This window comes from Ornithorhynchus anatinus, chromosome 13 (assembly GCF_004115215.2).
Source record: "Ornithorhynchus anatinus isolate Pmale09 chromosome 13, mOrnAna1.pri.v4, whole genome shotgun sequence".
NCBI lineage: Eukaryota > Metazoa > Chordata > Mammalia > Monotremata > Ornithorhynchidae > Ornithorhynchus > Ornithorhynchus anatinus.
The window spans coordinates 18227411-18250832 of NC_041740.1; the positions used below are offsets into that span (position 1 = coordinate 18227411).

At 43.8% G+C, this 23422-nt stretch overlaps 1 protein-coding gene across 1 annotated transcript in view; it reads left to right on the forward strand.

Moving 5' to 3' along the window:
- Nucleotides 1–23422, forward strand: part of PIP4K2A (phosphatidylinositol-5-phosphate 4-kinase type 2 alpha) — a 153398-nt gene that overhangs the window by 85300 nt on the left and 44676 nt on the right. Inside the window, exons 2-3 of the mRNA XM_029077738.2 lie at nucleotides 9266–9363; nucleotides 10023–10119. Coding sequence (XP_028933571.1) covers nucleotides 9266–9363; nucleotides 10023–10119 — 195 coding nt within the window. The remainder of the gene's footprint in view (nucleotides 1–9265; nucleotides 9364–10022; nucleotides 10120–23422) is intronic.

A 23422-nucleotide genomic window follows, 5' to 3' on the forward strand; every position in this document is an offset into this window, starting at 1 on the left:
CTGACTCCCGGGCCCGTGCTCTTACTTATTCAGGAGAAATTTCTATCAGCAGGCTAATTTTAGTTTTTAGGTGCTGGAGTTGGACACATTCAGCGCATTTATTTTCAAACTTGTAAACTAGATTGGCAAAAATTAAATTTAAATCCAGGCTAATGACATCTGTTTGTTTCAAAGGAAAATTCAGAATTTGTGAGGCTTTGACATTTTAGAAGTTGGGCGTGCATTTATTAAATATGTTGGTAAATCTTTTATTTCTTTTTACCAAAGTCTGGGCCCTTTGTTTTTTTCCCCTAGGAATCAATCTTGATGAAATGGCTGTTACAAAATTGACCTTCTGACCCGTAACAAATGAAAATACATTTTGCAAGTCTTTCTGAATGGCACATTCCTCCTGCCCTATAATTACCTCTAATTTGTACCCGGCCTCCTCCCTCCCCCTCACCACCTGAACAAACCTTCAAAGTGTTCCCAATTGCCAGCCCCCTTTCAGCTTGGGCCGAATGGAGTCACTTCGACCCAAAAGGGTAAAGCCGCTGCTTTTGTAAACATTTGGGAACAGGATTGTTTCCAACGTCTGCCTCCCTGCCTTCTGTACCTCTACTATTTTTCAGAAAAATTTCCTCCAAACAAGATGAGGGCTTCTAAATTGCTGACTTTAATTTTTTTTCAGGCCCAATTGCAAACAGGTAGTAAGTGGAAATAGCACCCAGATAACGCTTTCTTAGTTGTTTCTGGGTCTCCTAAATATGCCGGAAGTCTCTGAAGGAAAGGTATTTAATACTTGTGCTAGGAAACTTGATGATGCCTTTTTCCCCACCTCCTCCCCATCCCCAGGAGCTCAAAGTCTTGCTGACGAGAGTTAATTAATCTGTCCTAATCTGTTCAGTGACCTGATGAAGCTAGACCAGGATGGATGGCGATGTCCCCATTCAACAAATGAGCAAGCAAAAGCCCAGAGAGGTTCACTGACCTGCCTAAACATGCCCAAAACAGTGACCAAACCAGAGTAAAAGCTAGATCTTGGGATTCTGCTTTGCCACCCTGGTCACTGAGGATTTTGACTTTTCATCAATCAGTCAATCAATGGTGTATACTGAATGCTTACTGGGTGCCAAGAACTGTACTAAGTGCTTGAGTTACTACAATACAACAGAGTTGGTAGACATGATCCTGGCCCTCATCACAGGCTCCTCTGACCCCCAGGCCCATGCTCTTTCCGTTAGGTAGTGGCTGGTTGAAAAAAGCACTGTCCCATGCCCTCAAGTGGCTCACAAGTCAGGGGAGAGAAGAGCAGAAAAGGAAAGGGAGCTGAGGGGAGGGAGAGGAAAGGGGACATCTCTCAAGATTAGGGAACGCTTCTACCAACTGGTTATATTGGCCTCTCCCAAATGCTTGGTACCGTGCTCTGCATACAGTAAGCGCTCAATAGATACCATTGAGTGATGGATTAGGTATGGGTTTGCCTTCCACCTGGTACTCTCTGGTTAACTATGTAGGAAAGAAACCATTACGTGGTTCTGACATCCCTCGGTTTTATTCTACAGCTCCCACTTTTTCCCCTCGAAGAACTGGGTAATCTAAAGAGCCTTCTTTGGGTGTCCGAGGGATAAAGGCATCGTTCAAAAGGGGTAAACAAATAGAGTCACCCAATCTGGTCCTCGGTGTACCGGGAGAGGAGATGAACAGACCCATCTCTTTCTAGCTAGGCTCTGTCTCTCACCAATTCCATCAGGACACAGTGTCACAAAAACAGCTTCTGGAGTGCCAGCATCCTGGCACCCGACTGAAGTAGCATCTTTGTACCCAACAATGCATCCATCCCAAGATTCCCTGTCCCAAAGCATCACATCCCGTACACTTCCTGTTCCATTTCAAGATGTCATCATTTGCAGTAAACTGTCTTTGTTGTAAACAGCTTGAATGTCTCAGTGTCTACACTCCACGAGGTTTTTTTTCCCCTTCCCTCTCCTTGCATTCTGACAGAATGAAAACTAATGGCTAATTATGCATTACACTGGTAACATAGTATTTAGGGTGAATATATCTGAATTAAATAAGTGTCATTAATAATGACTTACAATTTATGAACATATTCATTGCTTGACTTGAAATCGTATAAATTAGAGAGGTTTATTTAAAAGTGTCACAGTGTGAAATGGCTTTGTGGGGACACCTCTGTGCGCACTAATTTCCAAACCATTACCAGCTGGGACTCCCTATTTATTCCGTGTCCAGTATCCATTTATTGTTCCCATTTTTGCAGCTTAATTGTAACCCGTTTCCCTGCCAGTGTGAGTTCAGTCTTAAATCTGCAGGAACAAAGTAAGTTGCAATCAACGAATCTTACCCACAAAAACAAACATTGAGTGACTGGCTCAGTGATGGTGAGTTTGAAGATCAAAGTATAGATTTAGAGCAAACTGATGTGGGCCATAATATTCTGAAGGTAAACCTCCATTTAATTTTGCTATGGTGTGTGTTAATCCTACAAGCTTCTTGCAAGAGCCCCCCGATCACTTTAATAAATAATTCTCTGCATTCTCCAGGGATGGAGCTGAAGATTTACTTGGCTTTAGGGAACAATTTGGGCGTCTTTGTAGTTCCTTTTGGAATTAGAATATATGAAACGGAACAAAATTTCTCTGTGATGTAGTCCATAAGCACAGACTGAATTGATTTTTTTTATCTAAACAGACATACATTTTTATATGGAACATATCTTTTTTCAATTAGATATATGTATTTTATTGCATTTTTGTTTTAGAATTCCTCATAATGAGGCACTCGCAAGCTGCCATACTTTCTGCTTCCTTACATACCAGCAAGACTTCATTTTGAACTGAACATCACATGTAGTTGTTTTGGATATTAAGTAATTAGACTATTTAAGGAACTCAAGCAAGAGAAAAATGTATGTTCTAATTTTATTTGATTTGATTTAATCAAGGCATGCATGAGTTGAAATTCATTCCTTTTACATTCTAGAGGCTTGAAACTAAAATTGTGTTCAGGAACAATTTGGTGCTTTGAAGGTTTTTGTTTTTTGGGTTGGTTTTTTTTTTCCCCCTGCCTGGGTCTCCTATTGAGTTTGACAACAAAGCCTCTTTATTTTACATTTTTGATTTGGTCCCAGCTTCATCCTTGTCACTGCTGATTTAGGGAACTTATTTAATAACAACAGCAAAGTAAACAGAAGGGGGTGATCCACATAAGAGAGTAAACCATCTCCTTGAGGAAAATTCACCACCAGAGGATAACCATCTTTGGGTGCTGGATATTACTCATTTAATTTAGGTGTTTGTTTGCTTTGTCTCTTTTGGGTTTTGTTTGGTTTGGACCAGACAAAGCTTGCCCTTAGCTTAAAGGTTTTCTGCAGTGCAGTATATTGATGCCTTAAGAAAGAATAGAAACTGGGTGTGTGCCTTTTGCATCTGTAGAGAATATGCTGGTTTTCCTATTTGGCGGCCTTAATAACAGCTCTACAGAGCTCATCTGCTGTTCCTCCAGTTGTGGGTGTGAGTGCTGTAAAACATTAAGCCTTTAGCAGCAGCTCAGTGCTGGGCTGATGGTGTGGCACGGGACAGCTACCTCAGGTTCCAACATGCCGGAAGGGGCTGTTGCTTGCCCTTGGTCCTGTTATCTGGGGGAGGAAGAGGCCTGTAGAAGCAGTGAGAGGTAATCTGTCCTATTTGTGCACACTGATTTGCTCCCTTTTATTCTTCCTCCCTCAGGCCACAGCACCTATGTACATATCTGTAATTTAATTATCTTAGTGCCACCTCTCCCTCTAGACTGTAAGCTCACTGGGGCAGGAAGCGGGTCTTCCAACTCTGTTATACCGCACTATACCGCACTCTCACTTAGTACAGTGATCTGCACACAGTAAGTGCTCAACAGATACAAATGATTGATTCTTTCCTTTGGTTTGAAGGTGCAGGATGGGGTTTTGCAGGGCAGTGGGCATTATGACTCGAGTAGCTGACACTTCTAAATGGCTCCTAAGTCATTTTTTAGAGCTAAACGGTTGGGAAGATTGCTGGTCTAGAGAGGCAGAGACATCATTGCCATCATCAGTGGTATTCTTTGAGAGCTAACTGTACGCAGAGATCTGTTCTAAGTGCTTGGGAGCGTTCTCTGCCCACAACGAGCTTACAGTTTAGAGCCACTCCAGGAAATCCATCCACATGGGCCTGAATGTCCCGGAGGGTCAGTTCAGGGAAAACACCTGTATTCCTTCCTAACCACACCATCCCCCTCCACAGAGTAGATGAGATCCAGAAAGGGCTGCTTCAGACAGTAACGTATCTCCCAGGACTCTGCCAGGTTGTGCCCAAGAACTGGTCCAAACTTTCAAGGCCCAGCATTTCCCCAAACGATGCACCAGAGAACCCCTCTTACCTTCCCTGGCTGGGGTTAAAACAGTATCCCCCCGAATTCTCATAAACTAATTTCAGCACACCTCAGGAGATCCATTCTTTATGCTTGTTAATTTAAAATGGGCTACACTGTTAAAAACCATTTTGACAAGTGCCTTTTTAAAATATTTGTAATATATAGCTTCTTACTGCATCTTCTGGGAAAATGAATGTGCTCTTTCCCATTCCCAGTTAGAGATCTCTTAGTCCCTTGAGCTCTGGAGAGAGGGACTTTTTTGTGTTGGTTTACAATGGGTAATAGCTTAACAAGTAAAATCTGCCTCCATTAAATGGGAATTATACTTAATGAACAGTTCTTACCCCATTATCAGCTGCTGGACTTAATGAAAGGGTACCCTGGTAATTTATTAGCTGCTCAGGTTGTTTTATACATCTACTCCCACAACTCCCAAAGCAGAATTTCTAGGACTTGCCTCCTCAAAACCATTAAGCATTTGGGGGGAACAAACTGCCCAGTGCATATGGGAAGCAGCATGGCCTAGTGGAAAGAGCCGAGGACCTGGGTTCTAATTCTGGCTCCGATGCTTGTCTGCTTTGTGACCTAAGACAAGTCATTTAACTTCAGTGTGCCTCAGTTCCGTCATCTGTAAAATGGGGATTAAATCCTCCTCTCTCTAATTTAGACTGTGAGCCTGTGTGGGACAGGGACTGCATTCAACCTGTTTAATCTGGACTCTACTGCATTGCTTAGTACAGTACTTGGCACATAGTAAGCACTTAAGTGCTTACTATGATGGTATTTCTTAACAGATACCATTTTATTATTACTATTACCATTATTATTATTATTATTATTATTATTGACCTTTCATCAGAATGACTTAGACTCACCTTGTGGCAAATAGTCTATACTACTCTACCCCAGGTTACAGCCACTCCATGATACACACAACCTGGAAATACAACCATTACGGTTTGACACTCTAAATTATAGCCACTCTTGTAATCATACAAGCTCACAGTCTTAATCCCCAGTTTACAGATGAGGAAACCAAGGCAAAGAGAAGTTAAGTAACTTGTTCGAGGTCACACAGCAGACCAATAGTGGAGCCAGGATCAGAACCTAGGACCTTCTGACTTCCAGACTCGTGTTCTATCCCCTTGGCCCTGCTGCTTTTCACTGTTGGAAAACAGAAGTTTAATGAGAACTTGACTGTCACTCTTACCTTGAAATTTTAATAATTTGAATTTCCAAATACATTTTCAAGCAATCCATTAACCTTCAACACAGAGTTTTCCCCAAAGGGCACTGTTTCCTGAATTCAGAAACAAAAGTTACGCTGTAGCAGATAAATCAAGATGAAGTCTCTTTCTCTGGGATGTTAGCAAATGAAGCCAGTTTTGTCATCCTGCCCTTCCGGTTACAGTGCTTACAGACTGAAGTGAAAATATGCTTCACATCCAGAGGCTGAGGAAATTTATTGCTGAACTGGACCTAATACAGTACCAATTCATGCAATTCTGGGTTTTTTTTGTTTTGTTTTCTCTTTTTCTTCCTGGAGCCAGCTACTTTAGAGTCAAAATAGATGATTTCTGTTTTTGTTCATCCCTCTGCTGGTATTATTCTTGCCTTTGTATTTTCTTGTCTCTCTCCCCTCCTCCCCCCTTCCTTCTTCCCTCCCCCTTGGCTGTAATCAAGTTAATAGCCTTCATTAGTTAACAAAGGAAATTAAATAGTGTGCAATAGGCCATAACATATTATTGCATAGAACATACAATGTGAAGGTGCTGTGGAGTGAACCATAGCAAAACCAAAGACATTTTATTATGCTTAATAGTGCTGTTTAACACTTTTCTTCTGCCCCAGAGGTTTGCAGGCATTACTAGAGGTTCCTTCTCACCATTTCCCATATTGATCTTCCCTAATCTTAAGACAGGATTTGACCTCTTCCTCCTACAGGCAGAATGTTGGTATTTGTGAAGCGTTTACTATGTGCCGAGCACTGTTCTAAGCGCTGGGGTAGACACAGGGGAATCAGGTTGTCCCATGTGGGGCTCACAGTCTTAATCCCCATTTTACAGATGAGGGAACTGAGGCACAGAGAAGTTAAGTGACTTGCCCACAGTCACACAGCTGACGAGTGGCAGAGCCTGGATTCGAACCCATGACCTCTGACTCCAAAGCCCGTGCTCTTTCCACTGAGCCACGCTGCTTCTTTCCTTCCCTTCCCTACATTCTGGCCCTTAGCTCCAAGCTCCACCAGTCTAACTGTTGAGGGAAGCAATCTCCCGCAGCTTTGGGGGAAAAAACAACAACCAACTACCCAGCTGGTAGAACCCTGATTTACAGAGAAGGAATCTGAGGTGGGGTAATCCCTTCAGTGAGAAGAAGCTGAGCACTGCATTGGGGGTGAGAGCTTGGATCCCCTGCCGTGTTCTGGCTGTTATGTTCTTGCATGCAAACTGGGGGGAGGCACAAATGAAGTACAATTTGTCTTCAAGTCTCCCCTTCTAGACTGTAAGCTCATTGTGGGCAAGGAATGTGTCTGGTTATTGTTATATTGTACTCTACCAAGAGCTTAGTACAGTGCTTTGCACACAAGCACTCAGTAAATACAATTGACTTATGTGGGGTCGCAGTGGGGGTGGCAGGATAAGAAAAAAATTAGTTCTTTACGATACACATGGCAAACTCTACAACCTAGCACCTTATATATGATACTCTGCCTTAGTGGACCAATTTAGGGGTGCACTGGTCATCTCAAATTGGGAGGTGCTAGAAGAGTTAATAATAATAATAACTGGTATTTGTTAAGTCCTTACATACTTCCAGGCACTGGGGTAGATACAAGCTAATCAGTTTAGACACAATCCCTGTCCCGTATAGCGCTCACAGTCTTAATCCCCATTTTACAGATGAGAGAACTGAGGCACAGAAAAGTTAAATGACTTGCCCAAGGTCACACAGCAGACAAGTGGCAGAGCTGGAATTTGAACCCAGGTCCTTCTGACTCCCAGGCCTGTGCTCTATCCACTAAGCTACACCACCATTGTCTGCCTCCCCAGTTTCAAGGAGGCTCAGTGGGGGACCCTGGAACTTTAGTCTTATGAGACAATAGCAGAAAGGAAGCCAGAGGCAGAGAGAGAGTAGACACAAAACAACCATCATGTTGTGGAACATCAGGATGTATGTAACTGGATCGGCCCATACTTGATAACTGGGAGTTGAGAGGACCTGGGTTCTAATCCCAGCTCCACCACTTGCCTGTGGTGTGAACTTGGCCACTTCACTTCTCTGGGCCTCAGTTTCCTTGATAGCAGACAGGGGATTCAATACCTGTTGTCCCTGCTTCTCAGCCTTTGGACCCCATATGGGGTAGGGACGTTATCCAGCCTGATTACGTTATATCTACCCCAACACAGTGCTTGAAACATAGTACGTGCTTAACAAATACCATTTCAAAGGAAACAAAACAGTGTAAGAGTGTGTGTTGATCCTATCTCGGTCTTTCCAGTCACATTTGCACACATAGTTAGGACTCACCATCAGTAGCGTCACCTTAGCGTTCATATATGTGTATCTGTATGCGTATCGAGATGGGCCACATCTGTATAAAGAAAAGGACAGATGGGCTAAATAATTGGAGCAGTGAAAGAGGTTGAAGATCAGGCAGGGTGGCTGGAACAACTGGTGCCAACTGGAACTACTCCGAGATGGTTTCGTTGAGGGTGGGAATCCTGAGCGGAGCTGTGACTATCGGGAAGGGTGTTCTTTTGGTAGAGAGGTAGAGCATCCCAATGCTATTATTGGGACAGACTGGTATATCCAGGCTGCTATTTTGCCTATGATAGTGCCAGCGGTGCTGTCCACTCTCGTGGTGAGGAAAATCCCATCTACTCGGCACATCTCGTCCCTCTATTTGTCCAGACACCTCTTGGACCTAGTGAGATTTTCTGCCAACACAACTTCCTGTAGTAAGGAATTCCAAGTACTCCCCCTTTAGAAAAGGTGTTCATTTTGTCTGTTTTGGAACCTAGTGTGTCACTCTTCAGTGAGTCCCTCTAGACTGGGAGATCATCTGTGGGCAAGGGAACGTGCCTACTGTAGACACTTTGGAGTCAGGGCTCATGAGTTCGAATCCCAGCTCTGCCACTTGTCGGTTGTGTGACTGTGGGCAAGTCACTTAACTTCTCTGTGCCTCAGTTCCCTCATCTGTAAAATGGGGATTAAGACTGTGAGCCCCACGTGGGACAACCTGATTCCCCTATGTCTACCCCAGCACTTAGAACAGTGCTCGGCACATAGTAAGCGCTTAACAAATACCAACATTATTATTATTATCATTAGACCTCTGTTATACTGTTGTATCATACTCTCCCAAATGCTTAGTAAGTGCTCTGCGTACAGTAAGTGTTCAATACATACAATTAATTGATTGGTTATGTCTAGTCCTGGTGTAATAGGGGGAACCCCAACATGAGAATTTATATTTTATGAGTCGGGGACTGAAATAATGCTTCCTTTTTCTCTTTCCATTCTTTTCTCTCTCCTCTCTTCTGTTTCCCTTCCATTTATTGCAACAATTTCTATTTAAAATTGAGCAAAGGGCTAGCAGAGTAGAAGCAGATTCTAGACGGTAAGCTTGCCATGGGCTGGGAAAGTTGACTACCAACTCTCCCAAGCATTTAGGACAGTGCCCTGCATATAGGAAGCGCTTGATAAATCCAGTTGATTCCCAAGCACTTAATACAGTGTGCATAGTGAGCACTCAATAAATAGAACTGATTGATGGAAAAACCACTTTCTTCAGAAAGACTCACGTACAATCCGGACTGCAGAATATAAGTGAGGATAACCTGTGTGTCATGTTTATTTCTTTTTCCTTTAGATCAATGAACTGAGCCATGTTCAGATCCCTGTTATGTTGATGCCGGATGATTTCAAAGCCTATTCAAAGATAAAGGTGGACAATCACCTTTTTAACAAGTAAGTGCAAATAACCACCTGGGATAGGGGCCAGTGCCCGACATTCAGTAAAGTCCATTATTTTTCAATGGGTAGGAGTAAAGTTTTGCTGATTAAGTCAATCCTGTGATAAACATAACCATCTGTTATGTTTGAAAAAGCAACAGCAGGGCCTGCTGGAGAGTATCTTTTGCCATATGGCATATCGTTCTCTGTGAATGTTTCGTATTTTATTCTCGTTTTAATAAGAATCTATAGAGGCTGTAAATTATTAGGATGTTGAACAGCTATAACTATTTCCTGCTAAAGGCTCAGTTTTGAAAATGTCTCACTGTGAACATTGATATTATGGACATGGTCGATACTGCTCCTTCTAAATAAGAAAATAAATGACGGAATTTGTGTGGGAATTTCCTGATGAAAGCATTATTTGGGGGAGGCGCGAAAGGGTTGATCCTTGAAAACCCCTAAAGCTTGGCCTTTCCTAAATAATGGTAGGAGGAAAATCTAATTTTATTTGCTTTGCTGGGAAATTGTAGAATTTCAGCCACTACTTTATCTGTCTCAGCTTCTGCTCATAATTAGCAAATTGGGTGTGTGGGTGTTTGAAATACCAATCAGAGGCAGGTAAAATTTAATTTGGGTGTATTTTTACTTTAGTCTATTTATTGCTGTTTCAGAGAAAATATGCCAAGTCATTTCAAATTTAAAGAATATTGCCCCATGGTTTTCCGCAATCTCAGAGAAAGATTTGGAATTGATGATCAGGATTTTCAGGTCAGTACACTTTTTACAATATTCCATTCTCTTCATTTCTACAACGTTCTTTGTCTGTAAGGAGGAAGTAGTGTGCGGAGTTTGCCTTAATGTTTATCATTCAGCTTTGGTTTAGCCCCTCGTCTTGGTTAGACTCCAAGTGGGAGGATTTAAGCCTGACTTGGCCAGGCATGAGCTGGCTGGGGCAGAACGTTTAAATCCATCCACTCTTCCTTCAAAACAGAACCGGAGGGAGAAGACACGTGGCTCAGTGGAAGCAGTGTGGCCTAGTGGAAAGAGCACAGGCCTGGGAGTCAGAGGACCTGAGTTCTAATTCCAGCTCCTTCACTTGTCCGCTGCATGATCTAGAGGGAGTCATTTTACTTCAAAGTACTTCAGTTAACTCATCTATAAAATGGGAATTAAATCCTCCTCCCTCTGACGTAGACTGTGAACACCATGAGGGACTGGAATTGTGCCCAACTTGATCTTAATTCTATCCAAGCGCTTAGTGCAGTGCTTAGTGCCTGGACCATAGTAAGCGCTTAACAAGTACCTTAAAAAAGGCACATGATAAACAAAGGAGGGGAGGAAAAGTCAAGATGCCCAGTCTACGGCTAAAGAAGTCCTTTTATACCCCAGGCAATTCTTGAGATCCTGTGTCTTGCCTTAAAGATGAAATCTAGCAATAGTAATAATCATGGTGGTAACAATAATAATAATAATAATAATGGTATTTGTTAAGCACTTACTATGTGTCAAGCACTGTGCTCATCAATCAATGGCATTTGTTGACTGCTTACTGTGTGCAGAGCACTGTACTAAGCAATTAGGAGACTACAGTACAAGAGAATTGGTAGACACGTTCCCTACTCACAAGGAGCTTCCCTGTAGATACAAGAATCAAGTTGGACACAGTTCCTGTCCCACATAGGCCTTGCAGTCTTAAGTAGGAGGGAGAATGGGTATTGACTCCCCATTTTACAGATGAGGTAACTGAGGCCCAGAGAAGTTAAATGATTTGCCCAAAGTCACAGAGCAGTTGAGTTGGTGGAGCTAGGCTTAGAAACCAGGGCCTCTGACTCCTAGGCCTGTGCTTTTCCCACTTGGACACACTGAGAACTTATTCACCCTCTGATTGGAAAGCTTGGAAAGAAGCTACCCCTAAAAAGATAAGGAACAGTAAAAATGATTTTGAGAAGCTACTGCTTGTTTTAATGAAGTACATGTTCAAAGGGAGCAAAATATTTAGTAAATACTTCTGGAATGGTGTGGCACAATGTTTTCTGTCGGTTAAGAATTTTCTAAAATGCATATGGTTTAGAAGCCAGGTTCTCCAAACTATATTTTTATCATTAGATGCTTTGGGAAAGTGAGTTCATATAAAGGCCCAATTTGGATAACTAGCACTATTTGATTAACTACCTCCTCTTCTAGACTGTAAGCTCATTGTGGGCAGGGTAGGTGCCTGCTAATTCTGGTATATTGTCCTCTCCCAAGAGCTTAGTACGGTGCTCTGCACAGAGTAAATGCACAGTAAATACCATTGATTGATTAATATCTTGGAGGCAGTCCTTTTCGCTCACATTTGCAACAAGGGGTTCTTGCTGTCATCTAGAATAAATACTTGTAGAGATCAAGCAATCACATGGTACAGGTTTTAAAAAACTTTTCTCAAGAAACATAGGCACAATGTTATTAAATAAGTCTATAGTTAGGGTACGTTTAAACTACATTTAAACACTGAGGTGAAACCAGATGCTGTGCTGAGCAGGAACAAGTCTTCACCAAAGTTTCATCCTCAAAGCTTGTATCCTGTTGACTTCTACCGGAGCCGGTCATCTGGAAGTCTCTGGGGCAGAAACCAGCCTGACTCCCAGGGGATGGAGTTGAAGCAGCCATGCTATTTTTAAACTCTAAAGGATTAGGGGGATTGGACTAAAGTGGCACGCAGGCCCGAAGGGTCAGATTTCACCTCTCTGAGGCCTCAGGGCCCCTTGGCATCACCTTTCAACCCTGAACTAGTGCTGAAAGGGCAGTGAGACCCCGATGTATAAACAGCAGCTCCAAGTGTTTGGTACATCGGGGTTCTAGTCGGAGGCTGGTTTCTATTTAGCACTGTCCTGTGAGCTTGCATTTTTCTGTTAATACTAATATGAAATGAATTATCTTTTTACATCATCAAATTTTTAGTATTCATTGTGAAGGATTTTTTGCCTTACTATATGCATTTCAAGTCTAATCATTCCAGTAAAAGTGGAATTCAAACATCAGCTTAGCCCTCGTGTCAATAATATGTGACTGAAACGATAAAAAGATACGTATGTTGTAGCAAAGGTCCTCTCACAGATAAAAATGATTTAATAAGCAGGGCTGTGTTTTCTATCTTTTTTATGTTATAAACATCTGGTTAGGCAAAATTTCATTTTTCTAATATTTATAATCCAGGAGCATTATAATATGCATTATAATATAATAATTAATATAATATAATTAGAATAGTGAATTTTTTTCTTCTCTTTGGTAACACTGCTGATTTCTCCTCACGTCCTCCCTTCTTCCCTTCCCTCCCTCTCGCACCCTTCTAACCTCGCTCTGTTTACTGAGGTGCTTGTTTGTGGAAAATCAGCAGCAGTGCTGTAGCCAGGCATGGGTGTGCTAGGGAGAAGACTCACTGCAAAATTGCTCGTTATTTCGGAGCCGGCTTCCTTATTGTTCCTCGGTGACTTGTGAGAAATAGTTGTCACTACTTTATTTAATGTGTTGGCTCTGAATTAAAAAATAAAAGGATTGGTGTTCTATCTATGTTGCTGAATTGGTATTTGTTTTTGCATATCGAGGGGCCTAACTCTGACTTCTAGGCTCTCACCCTAAGTGAGTGTGGCAGAATAGGAGTACTGGTGGAAGCAATATGACGAGACGAATGGGGTGAGTGAGTGCTTCTTCTGTGAATGCTTGGTAATCCATTTTGCCTCCAAACTCACAGGCTACTTCAAATAATGATAATATTTATTAAGGGCTTACTATGTGCCAAGAAGCAGCGTGGCCTAGTGTGAAGACCATGGGCCCGGGTGTCAGAGGACCTGTTTTCTAATCCCAGCTCTGCCAACTGCTTGCTGCGTAACCTTGGGTGAGTCACCTCTCTGGGCCTTAGTTCTCCTGTTCTCCCTCCTGCTTAGACTGTGAGCCCCATGAGGGACAGGGACTGTGTCCAAACTAACTGAGTTGTATATACCCCAGCACTCAGAACAGTGTTTGACACACAGTAAGCGATGAACAAATACCATAAAAAAAGCACTCATCGAAGTACTGGGATAGAGACAAGGTAATCCAGTTGGACACAGTCCCTGTCCCACATGGGGCTCATGATCTAAGCAGGAGGGAGAACAGGAGAACTGAGAAAACAGAGAAAACTTTAATTCAGAGTTGGTCCTTGCTGTTTCTCACACGCCGGCTCTTGGGGTGGGAATTTCTGATGAACCAACCAACATTTACTCACCCAGCCTGAGGGACAGGGAGTGGGCTGGTTCAGAACATTGGGGGCTGGTGACTTAGTCAGTCAATCAATAAATGATATCTACTGTGTGCTTATTACTACTACTAATAATAATTATGGCATTTGTTAAGCGTGTGTGATTTTGTAGTCAAACCTAGTAGACCTTGGCTTCTGCCAGGTGTTGATGAGTTCACTCAGGCAGCGGCAGCTGCTGTGTTACTGGACTCTCCCAGGTAGCCTGGGATATTTCCACTTTATGGAATAGCGCCACGTTTCCACTTTCAGCCAGCAGCAAGAACAAGGCTTGCTCGTTGCTTCTGCCGGTATCTGTGTGTGCACAGAGACAAAGGGAAGAGAGCAGAATGCTCACCAAGGATAGGATCTGGGTTTTTCTTTTTTTGAATTCTGCAATGAAAGCAGCAGGGGAAGAGGGAGCTGTTTCCTCATCAAAAAGGGTCGCTGATGAACAATTTATAGTTGAGGCTTAGGGCAATAAAGTGAGTTTTATCAGTAAGGGATGATTTTTTTAAAAAAAGATTTTTCAGGAACAGGGAAAGGCATAGTCCCTGTTTTTTTCCTAGATGCTGAATTACATTCAAGATGTAGCATGTGAAAGTAGGTTGGTTGTTTTAGAGAAAGTAGTTCATGGAAAATGGCCTTTTCTGTTCATGCATTTCATCTATTTGAGCTCCTTAGGAGAATCTGTTTCCCCCTTGCCTCCTTAACCCTAGCTGAACTTCCAAAAATGCCAAATCAGTCACTCAAATCCTGAATTGTGAGAGTTTTTCTCCCTACTATGCAGCCCTAGAAACAAAACTGGGTAAGTTAGTGTTGGACTAGAAAGAGGAAGTTGCTGACTTCAAACTTTAGAGGCAATTAGACAACTGGTGGCGTGATCCAGGGATAACTAATTGGCATTCCTGTTGAACTCTTAATGTAAGAGCTCATTGCAAGTGTAATTAATCATTTGTAGACCATGTAGATCCTCAACCAGCTCTGCATTTTGGTCCTCTGAATTACCATTCGTCCCCAGAGCTTGATGTTTCAAATGGCAAAGGGGGTTTTGAAGAGTTCATCAAATGGGGATCAAATGAATCCTGCCTCAGACTCAGACTGGGAACCCCAGGTAACAGGGATTGTGTCCAACCTGATTAGCTTGTGTTTCGTATAGTGCCTGGTCCAAGGTAAGCGCTTAGTAAATACCATTTTATCCCCCCCATCCCAAAATAAAAAATAGTGTCTTGGGGCTGAAGGAAAGGAGGCCTCAGAGAAATTTTCAGATTCAGTCTGAGAGAGTGGCTTTGGGCCCTCAGTCCCCAACCTGTTTACTATAGGAGTAGAGAGAAGTGTAAAGAGAGAGGAGGGTTCTTGCAATACAAGGGGTGACCCGTCATAATGTAAGTGCCTCCACTAGCCTGTATAATCTCCTAAGTGCAAAGATTCTATGTACCCACTCTATTGTTCTCTCCCAAGTGCTTAGTAGAGGGCTCTGCCCTCAGGTAGTGCTCGATAAATAGTGACTGATTGATTGATCGATCGATTGATATCTGTTGCCAAACTGTACTTTTCAAGTGCTTAGTACAGTGCTCTGCACAAAGTAAGTGCCCAATAAATACAGTTGAATGAACTGATTGGAAGTTGGGAGACGGGGCTGACTGCAGACCTCATTCAGAACCACAGGCCTTCAGAGGGAATCACAGCTTTGGGAGCTAATATCTATTGGCAATCTAGACTTGTTGCCTGGATTGAAGCAAGTCTTCCATGATAGTTAAGGGCTGAGGGTTGTGGGCAGAGAATGTCTCTACCACCTCTCCCAAGCACTTAGTGCTCTGCACACAGAAAGTGCTCAATAAATACGATTTATAGACTATTAAAATACTTCTAGAGGGGAAATCTGAGGTAAAATCACATCTGTTTTTGAAAATGAGTGTAGCTTTTCCTTGTGTAGAGCTTCTCCTAGCAGTGGGGCCTAGTGGAAGGAGCCCAGGCCTGGGAGTCAGAGGACCTGAGTTCTAATCCCAGGTTTGCCACTCACCTGCTGTATGCTCTAGGGCAAGTCACTTGTCTACTCTGTGACTCAGTTTTCTCACCTGTAAAATGGGGACTGAATACTTATTCCCCCTCATACTGTGCACCCATGTGGGATAAGGACTATGTCGTAAGTACTGGGATGGCTAATATGATAGCAATTATTTCAAAGTAGACTCTAGGTCAGCCCAACCTTGGTCAGACTTTTAATATCTGGTCCCCAGTCCTGGAGCGTTTAGTCCAGTACTTGACACGTAGTAAGCACTTAACAAATATCACAGTGATTATTATCATTATTGCTGTTGTTATTACCAGGTCATTTTGTTGTGACCATCTTGCTTCATAAAGTGTTCGTTCTCTTCAACAGGGAGTGGTAAATCAATATGACGGCTAGGTCATTCCAATAGCTAGCATTAATCTTTGAGGGATTTACATTAACTGAAGAGGATAAATGGTCTTGATTTGTGTCACTTCACCAGACAGAAAACATATATATACTATGGGTAGATGGATGTGGATATAGAGAGATATAAAAGATGAATATTTGTTAAGTGCTTACTATCTGCCAGGCACTGTACAAGTGCTCCAGCCCTGGGTACCAGTTACTAAAGGGGTGACCAAGGTTGGGCTAACCTTGAGTCCACCTTGAAGTAACTGATATCATATTGTCCAACCTCGAACTTACTTTTTTTTTTTTTTTTTTACCAATGCCATGTTCCAGGTAGCTCTGACTTCATCTTCAGCTCTACTGAGCACCTATTGCATGCCTGGAAACATATAGTGGAAGTAAGAGATATGGTCCCTGCCCTCAAGAGGCTTTCATTGGAATGAGTTCATATAGCCTCTAGACTATAGGGAACGTGTCTACTGACTCTTATAATGTACTCTCTCAAGCATATAGTACAGTGCTCAAAAAATACCATTGATTGATTGACCAATCCTTAGACTGTGAGCCCCACCTAAGACAGGGACTGTGTCTAACCTGATTAACCTGTAAAGTGTCTGGCACATAGTAAGCACGTAACAGCATAAAAAATGGTTGGCGTACTTGGTTTTCACCCCATCCTCAACCCCACAGCACTTATGTATATCTCTATAAATTATTTATTTATATGAATATCTGTCTCCTGGACTGTAAGCTTGTTGTGAGCAGGGAATGCATCTACCAACTCTGTTGCATTGTACTCTCCCAAGCACTCAGTACAGTGCACTGCACACATTCATTCAGTCGTATTTATTGAGTGTTTACTGTGTGCAGAACACTGTATTAAGCGCTTACACAGTAAGAAGCAGCGTGGCTCAGTGGAAGGAGCACGGGCTTGGGAGTTGAAGGTCATGGGTTTGAATCCCGGCTCTGCCACTTAGCTGTGTGACTGTGGGCAAGTCACTTAACTTCTCAGTGCCTCAGTGACCTCATCTGTCAAATGGGGATGAAGACTGTGAGCCTCACGTGGGACAACCTGATTACCCTGTATCTTCCCTGGCATTTAGAACAGTGCTCTGCACATAGTAAGCGCTTAACAAATACCAACATTATTATTATTAACCACCCAACAAATAACACTGATCGTGTTTGTTTTTCCCAGCTGTAACCATATTCCTAAAGATACAAATTGTATGACAATGCAGTATTGCTCCAAGTTCAACTCCAAGGCACAAAGAGACTGTCTTTCCTCCTTCATTTTGCTTTCCGTTCGACCTCCCAGGTGCCATTCCCTCTTGGTGTGGTGATTCCTCAAGCCTGTCGGCATCTACCAAAGGGGGAAAGTTAGAGGACACCTCATTTCCTTTCTCTTTATGCCCCCCTCACCCTCACCAAGCAAATACTGGTGGTGACCCTCACACCACCAGCTCCTTCTAGCTCGGAACCCAAGTTTCCTGTACATTTGAGTTTCCCAGCCAGAAAACCACACAGCTGTTGCAGAAAGTTAGTTTGCACACTCAGATTTTCCAGACCAGAGGAGGCGAACACCTTCATGCACCCAGAGCCAGCCAAGGTTGACCGCTACATTTCCTGACCAAAACTGACTCATCAGAGACCACCATTCCAGCACTGGGACTAGTTGTGATCTCAAGGACCTGGTTTTCTTCTATGTGTGTGTCAGGGTCAGCTTGGTGGACTTGGGCTCACAAAATCATGGGCTGTGACCCTCAAATAACCATCCTCTTAGTCCTAGTCCTAGGCCTGGCACCTACTGCCATCCACCTGAATGTCTATGAATGTCTGTGAGCATGGTTAGTGGAAGGAGCATAGCACTGGGGTCTTAGTCCCAGCCTGGCCACTTGCCTGCTGCGTGACCTTGGCCAAGTCACTTAACTTCCCTGTGCTCAGTTTCCACCTCTATGGGGATAAATCAATCAGTGGTACGTAGTGAGCGCTTACTGTTTCAGAGGCACTGTACTAAGTGCTTGGGAGAGTACAATACAACATAATTACCAGACACATTCCCTGCCCATAACAAGCTTACAGTCTAGAAGGGATGAAACACCTGTTCTCCCTCCATTTTAGACTGAGGGACAGGGAGGATGAGATCTTCTCATCTTGAATCTTTAGCACTTGAGTTTGGCACATAATAAGCACTTGATAAATTTTATTACTCTACCCTAGTTTCTAAACCTGTGACTAGTTAGATCTCCCAGGTTTCACTGACAGAATAAATTTGTATTGAATACCTCTGGGCTATATGATTGGCACTCTTGAGCTTGACCAAGCATTGGCCCTTTTCTAACTTCCGCCATGTTTTATCGCAGCAAAGTAGAAAATGGATGGGTGGCCTTCATCTTTCTAAAAAGGAACACTATTTTTGAACAGATCTAGCCGAGAGGGTTTTCGATGAACTTCAAGCTTACATGGTGAAGGAGGAAATAAGAAGAACATCAATGGGGAACATCTATAACCTGATACTAAAATGATCAAAGGGTCGAGATTTTTTAAAAAAAGGGGGGTGGTGAGAAGTGGGGAAAGCGAAGGTTGGAGGACCAGTTACTAAATCATGACATTTTCATGAGCTGTCTAAAAGATTGGTGATGAGGATGATTTAATTAAATTGACCTTTAAATCCCACCTCCCCTCCTGGAGGGTCAGGCTAATCTTGGGCCTCCCACTGTGGAGATAAACATTTCCACTGCCGACTTGGAGGGGATGGCGAGAGGGATACTAGCACCATTAATCCTTCTCTGGAGGAAAAAAGGCAATATGTTTCCAATTAGAAATGTCACCTGCCCCCAAAAAACAAATCTCATCGCTCATGACGTATTGTCTGGAGCAGATCTGGTACCGGACTCTGCCAGCCACGGACAAACCAACGAAACCTCTCCCAGAGATTAGCACTATCAAGCCATTAAAAATGAATGAGGGGAAAATTGCTTTGGCCATTTGGAGTCATTTGACAGAATCTCATCAATCAGAATGGAAAACAACAAGGTGAAAATGAACCCTAATCAAACCATATCCCAACCTGCTTAAAGACAATTATCTGACAATTACTCTCTCCACCTTCAGAGCCTTATTGAAGGCACATCTCCTCCAAGTGGCCTTCCCTGACTAAGTCCTCATTTCCTCTTCTCCTACTCTCTTCTGCCTCGCCCTGAACTGCTGCTCCTTTTATTCACCTGCTGCCCCCCCACACCCCCTCCGCTCCACAGTACTTAAGTACATCTCCGTAATTTTATTTATTTATATTATTGTCTGTCTCCCCCTATAGACTGTAAGCTCGCTGTGGGCAGCGAATGTGTGTGTTATATAGTCCCACTGTACTATCCCAAGCGCTTAGTACAGCACTCTGCACACAATAAGCGCTCAATAAATATGACCGATTGCTTGATTGAAGTGCAATGTGGGAATAAAAATTTCCCCATCTTGGCCTCACTGTCCGTCCCCTCTGGGCCGCGGATCCTCAGGGCTGATCATCAACACCCACCCCCTCCCCAGGAGCCTTACCAGACAGTCCATAGTTCCTGGAGGTCTCTGACCCAGGAAGAACTCATCCTAAATGATTGTTCAGCACCTGGACTGCCAGAACTGGCAAGGGACTGGCTTTAGTGAGGAAAGCAGTGTGACCTAGTAGATAGAGCATGGGCCTGGGGGTCAGAAGGACCTGGGTTCTAATCCCAGCTCAACCACTTGTCTGCTATGTGATCTTGGGCAAGTCACTTCACTTCCTCTGTGCCGCCGTTCCCTCATCTGTAAAATGAGGATTAAAACCGTGAGCCCCATGTGGGACGGGGACTGTGTCCAACCCGATTACTTGTATCCATCCCAGCACTTAGTACGGTGCTTAGCATATAGTAAGCGTTTAACAAATATTACAATTATTATTCTTATTAACGAGGGAAGGCTGGCCTGTAGGTACAGAAAGACCTGCCCTTGAGGAGAAAAGGTCCCTGCTTTTGACTTGTTCTACGTTATAGAGGGGTTGTGGGCAAGAACATGGACACAATGAAGGGTCGGTATAGACAGGCACAGTACATATAGACAGGCACAGTACACAGCGCTTTGGAGAACATGCTCTTACGGTGAGCGAAGAGACCGTCTCTGACCCCGACCATCCAGCTGACACCCACCTCTCCTGTGTCCTTCGGATCATCCCAGTTCAAGCACAGATCAACCTTCCCAGCAGAGGCTTTGGGAAAGGAAGAGACACTTGAGAATTGGGACCAAGTTGGAGGTGCCGAGTCCTACAGGTATTTTCCTTCTCTTGCTTGTATGACTTGCTTTTTTAGAAATTTTGTGGCCAATTTGTTTTTCTTTCCTGGTAGGGCATATCATGATCTTAACCGGTCTCGTTTTATCAGTTTAATCCTGACATCCCTGTTGGGAATTGATCTCTTCTGAGACATGAGCTCGGGAGTTCACGGCCTTAGGCAGCTAACCCCTAAAACACAGAGAAGTAAATATATCCCCACTTCCGTAAAATGAAAAACAGTGAATGTGAGAATCTCATCAGACCCACCGAAGGCCTCACTTTAATGATCAGTCCTTATGTCTGTGCCAAGAGGCCTGGTCAATAACATCATCATCATCATCAAATAGGCAGCATGGCCTAGAGGAAGAAGCACAGGCCTGGGAGTCAGAGGACCTGGGTTCTAAGGCCAGTAGCTTCACTTCACAGTGCCTCGGTTCCCTCATCTGTAAAACGGGAATTTAATACCTGTTCTCCCTCCTACTTAGCCTGTGAGCCCCATGTGGGACAGGGACTGTATGCAAACTCGTCAAGTTGTATCTACCCCAGCACTTAGAACAGTGCCTGACACATAGTAAGCGCTTAACAAATACCATAAAAAAATAAGAAGAAGATCCACCTGCCCCCCCAGCCCTTTCACTTCAGCTTTGAGCTCCAAGGATTTCACCTGCTCAGAGCTTTAGCTCTTTGTAACTAACTAGTTTTGAGGCTACAACAATCTCTGGGTCTCCCTCCCACTCCTCTGTCACCAGGCCTGGTCTCCAGAATCCCACCCAGTATTTCAGTCTCGTGTCTCTGACAGTTCACTCGGTCGTATTAAAACTGTCCGATCCACCTATCGAGAACTGGCCGGAAACGTGCTCTAGATTGATTCCCTGGACCTCGGCCCTAGTCCCTGCCAGACCCTATGTAAATGAATCTCTTGCCCTTCTGATTGGCGCCGAAAACGGCCCCTTCCGCCCCTCGCCCAGAGCAGTTGTCAGGGTTTAAGATGCATCTCAGTGTCATCCAACGGGATCCGGGGTTCCTCCCAAGGCAGTCTTAATGTCTGCTCGCTCGGCTGTGTCTGATAACAGATTTAGAAAAGAATTATGGCCAGACGGAAGGCCACCCAAGAGACCGTTTCACCTTGGCCGTGGACACTAATGAACAAGTGTGTTTGTAAAATAGCTGTCTTAACCTTGGCACTTCCCTGGTGTGTGCTGGAATGGACTGGAAAAAACAGCCTCACCTGGCACGGGGAAAGGGAAGACTCTGGAGCTTTGTTTTTGTGATTTAAAAAAATCCAGATTTTGGCCCGACTTCTTTTTCTTTTTTCTTTTCAGGCTCTCGGTATTGCAAGAATGAGCTGAACGCCAACGAGGAAGACAAAGGTCTCCTGTCATTCTGGAAGTGGATCTTGAAAAGTCTCTCCACGAGACTCTCATCAGAGGAAAAATGGCTGGGGTAGAACCAGAGGGTGAGACAGGTGCCAGGAGGAAGTGAATGGTGTTTTTCAGAACTCGTAATAATAACCATAACTGTGGTCTGTAGCAAGCACTGTACTAAGCACTGAGGGAGATGCTAGATCATCAGGTCCCATACGGGGCTCACAGTCTTAAGAAGGAGGGAGAACGGGAATTGAATCCCCATTCTGCAGGTGAGGGAACTGAGGCCCAGAGAAGAGAAGTGGCTTGCCCCAAGTCACACAGCAGTCCAGCAGAAGAGCCAGGGTTAGAACCCAGGTCCTCACAGGCCTGGGCCCTTCCCACTAAGCCACACTGCTTCTCATCAACTGGACAGAATGCACGTGCCAGGCCCGCAGGGCGATTCCTCATGTGAGATGCACCGAGGGATACTTAGGGAACAGTGAGAACCCTTCGGCTTTACCTCTGCTGCCATGGATCACGACGACTCTCAACCTCATGTTCAGCAACATAGGGTTGTTTGCTTTTGCTAAGCACCCCCACCCCCCCCATCCCCAACCCCCATCTGTCTCGATTGTGTCCTCAGCTCTTTTCTCCCACAGCCCCAGCACAAAGGGGTTTCATTTTCCACGATTAATATGGATGGGCCTCAGCTGAGGAACCGATATATCTGTACTCGGGTTAATAAAAGTGTAAACGAGAAGAGCCCTCTGTGATTATTGCCGTCGTCAGTGTTAAGGTCGCTGAGAGGACCATGGTGCATCTGAATTTTCTCGGCATTGTTCAAGCATTGTTTGAAATTGATGTTTAGAAACTGTCAGACTGGGCTGGAGAACACCTAGGCTCCTGCCTCCAACTGGGGAGTAATATTTGCTTTGTGGGGGAAGAATAAATAGCATTGTGGAGTTGGGGCTGCTTGTTTTCTCCAGACAGTGAACTGTTCTCTAGTGGCACAGAGCCTGTTTGTCACTGGGCATACAGGGCCTGCTTCTCTCAATCAAAAGTGCCCTGTTTTTGTTTTTTTGGTCCTCTTGCTGATGCTGCGAGGAACATTTGAAATATCATTTTCAGGCCGCTTTGTGCCTTACTCACTTCCAAATTCCCTAAGCCGTCTTTCAGCCTCTATTTAGATGGGTCTTAGCATCTCCAGGAGAGTGTCCTTTGGAAATCATTTTAGTACCTCTCTTCCATCAAGTGCTAATCAGAACTACTTGCATCTGGGGTGGAACCCAGAAAACACTTCCCCTTTCATGATGGTCTCCCACTGTCTTCCTGAACCAGCTGCTCACACCTGTCTTTGCTGCTGTTTTCGCTCAGGAGGCATTTAATATCTTGACTCTATTTATTGCCATTGTTCTTGTTCGTCCGTCTCCCCCGATTAGACTGTAAGCCCGTCAAACAGCAGGGACTGTCTCTATTTGTTGCCGACTTGTTCATTCCAAGCGCTTAGTACAGTGCTCTGCACATAGTAAGCGCTCAATAAATACTAATGAATGAATGAATGAATGAATGAATACCTGCCCTTTCCTCCCCACTATGCTGGGAGAATGAAAATGAGATTGACAGGTTAACGAACATTTCGAGAATGAATGTGAAAGTTCGGGAGGATGGTGGGACCCTATGTGCCCGGACGATTTCTGTGATGGTGCTGAACTGTATGGTATAACCTTTGTATCCTGATTGCTTGAGGCCAAGCACAGATGTCTGGATAT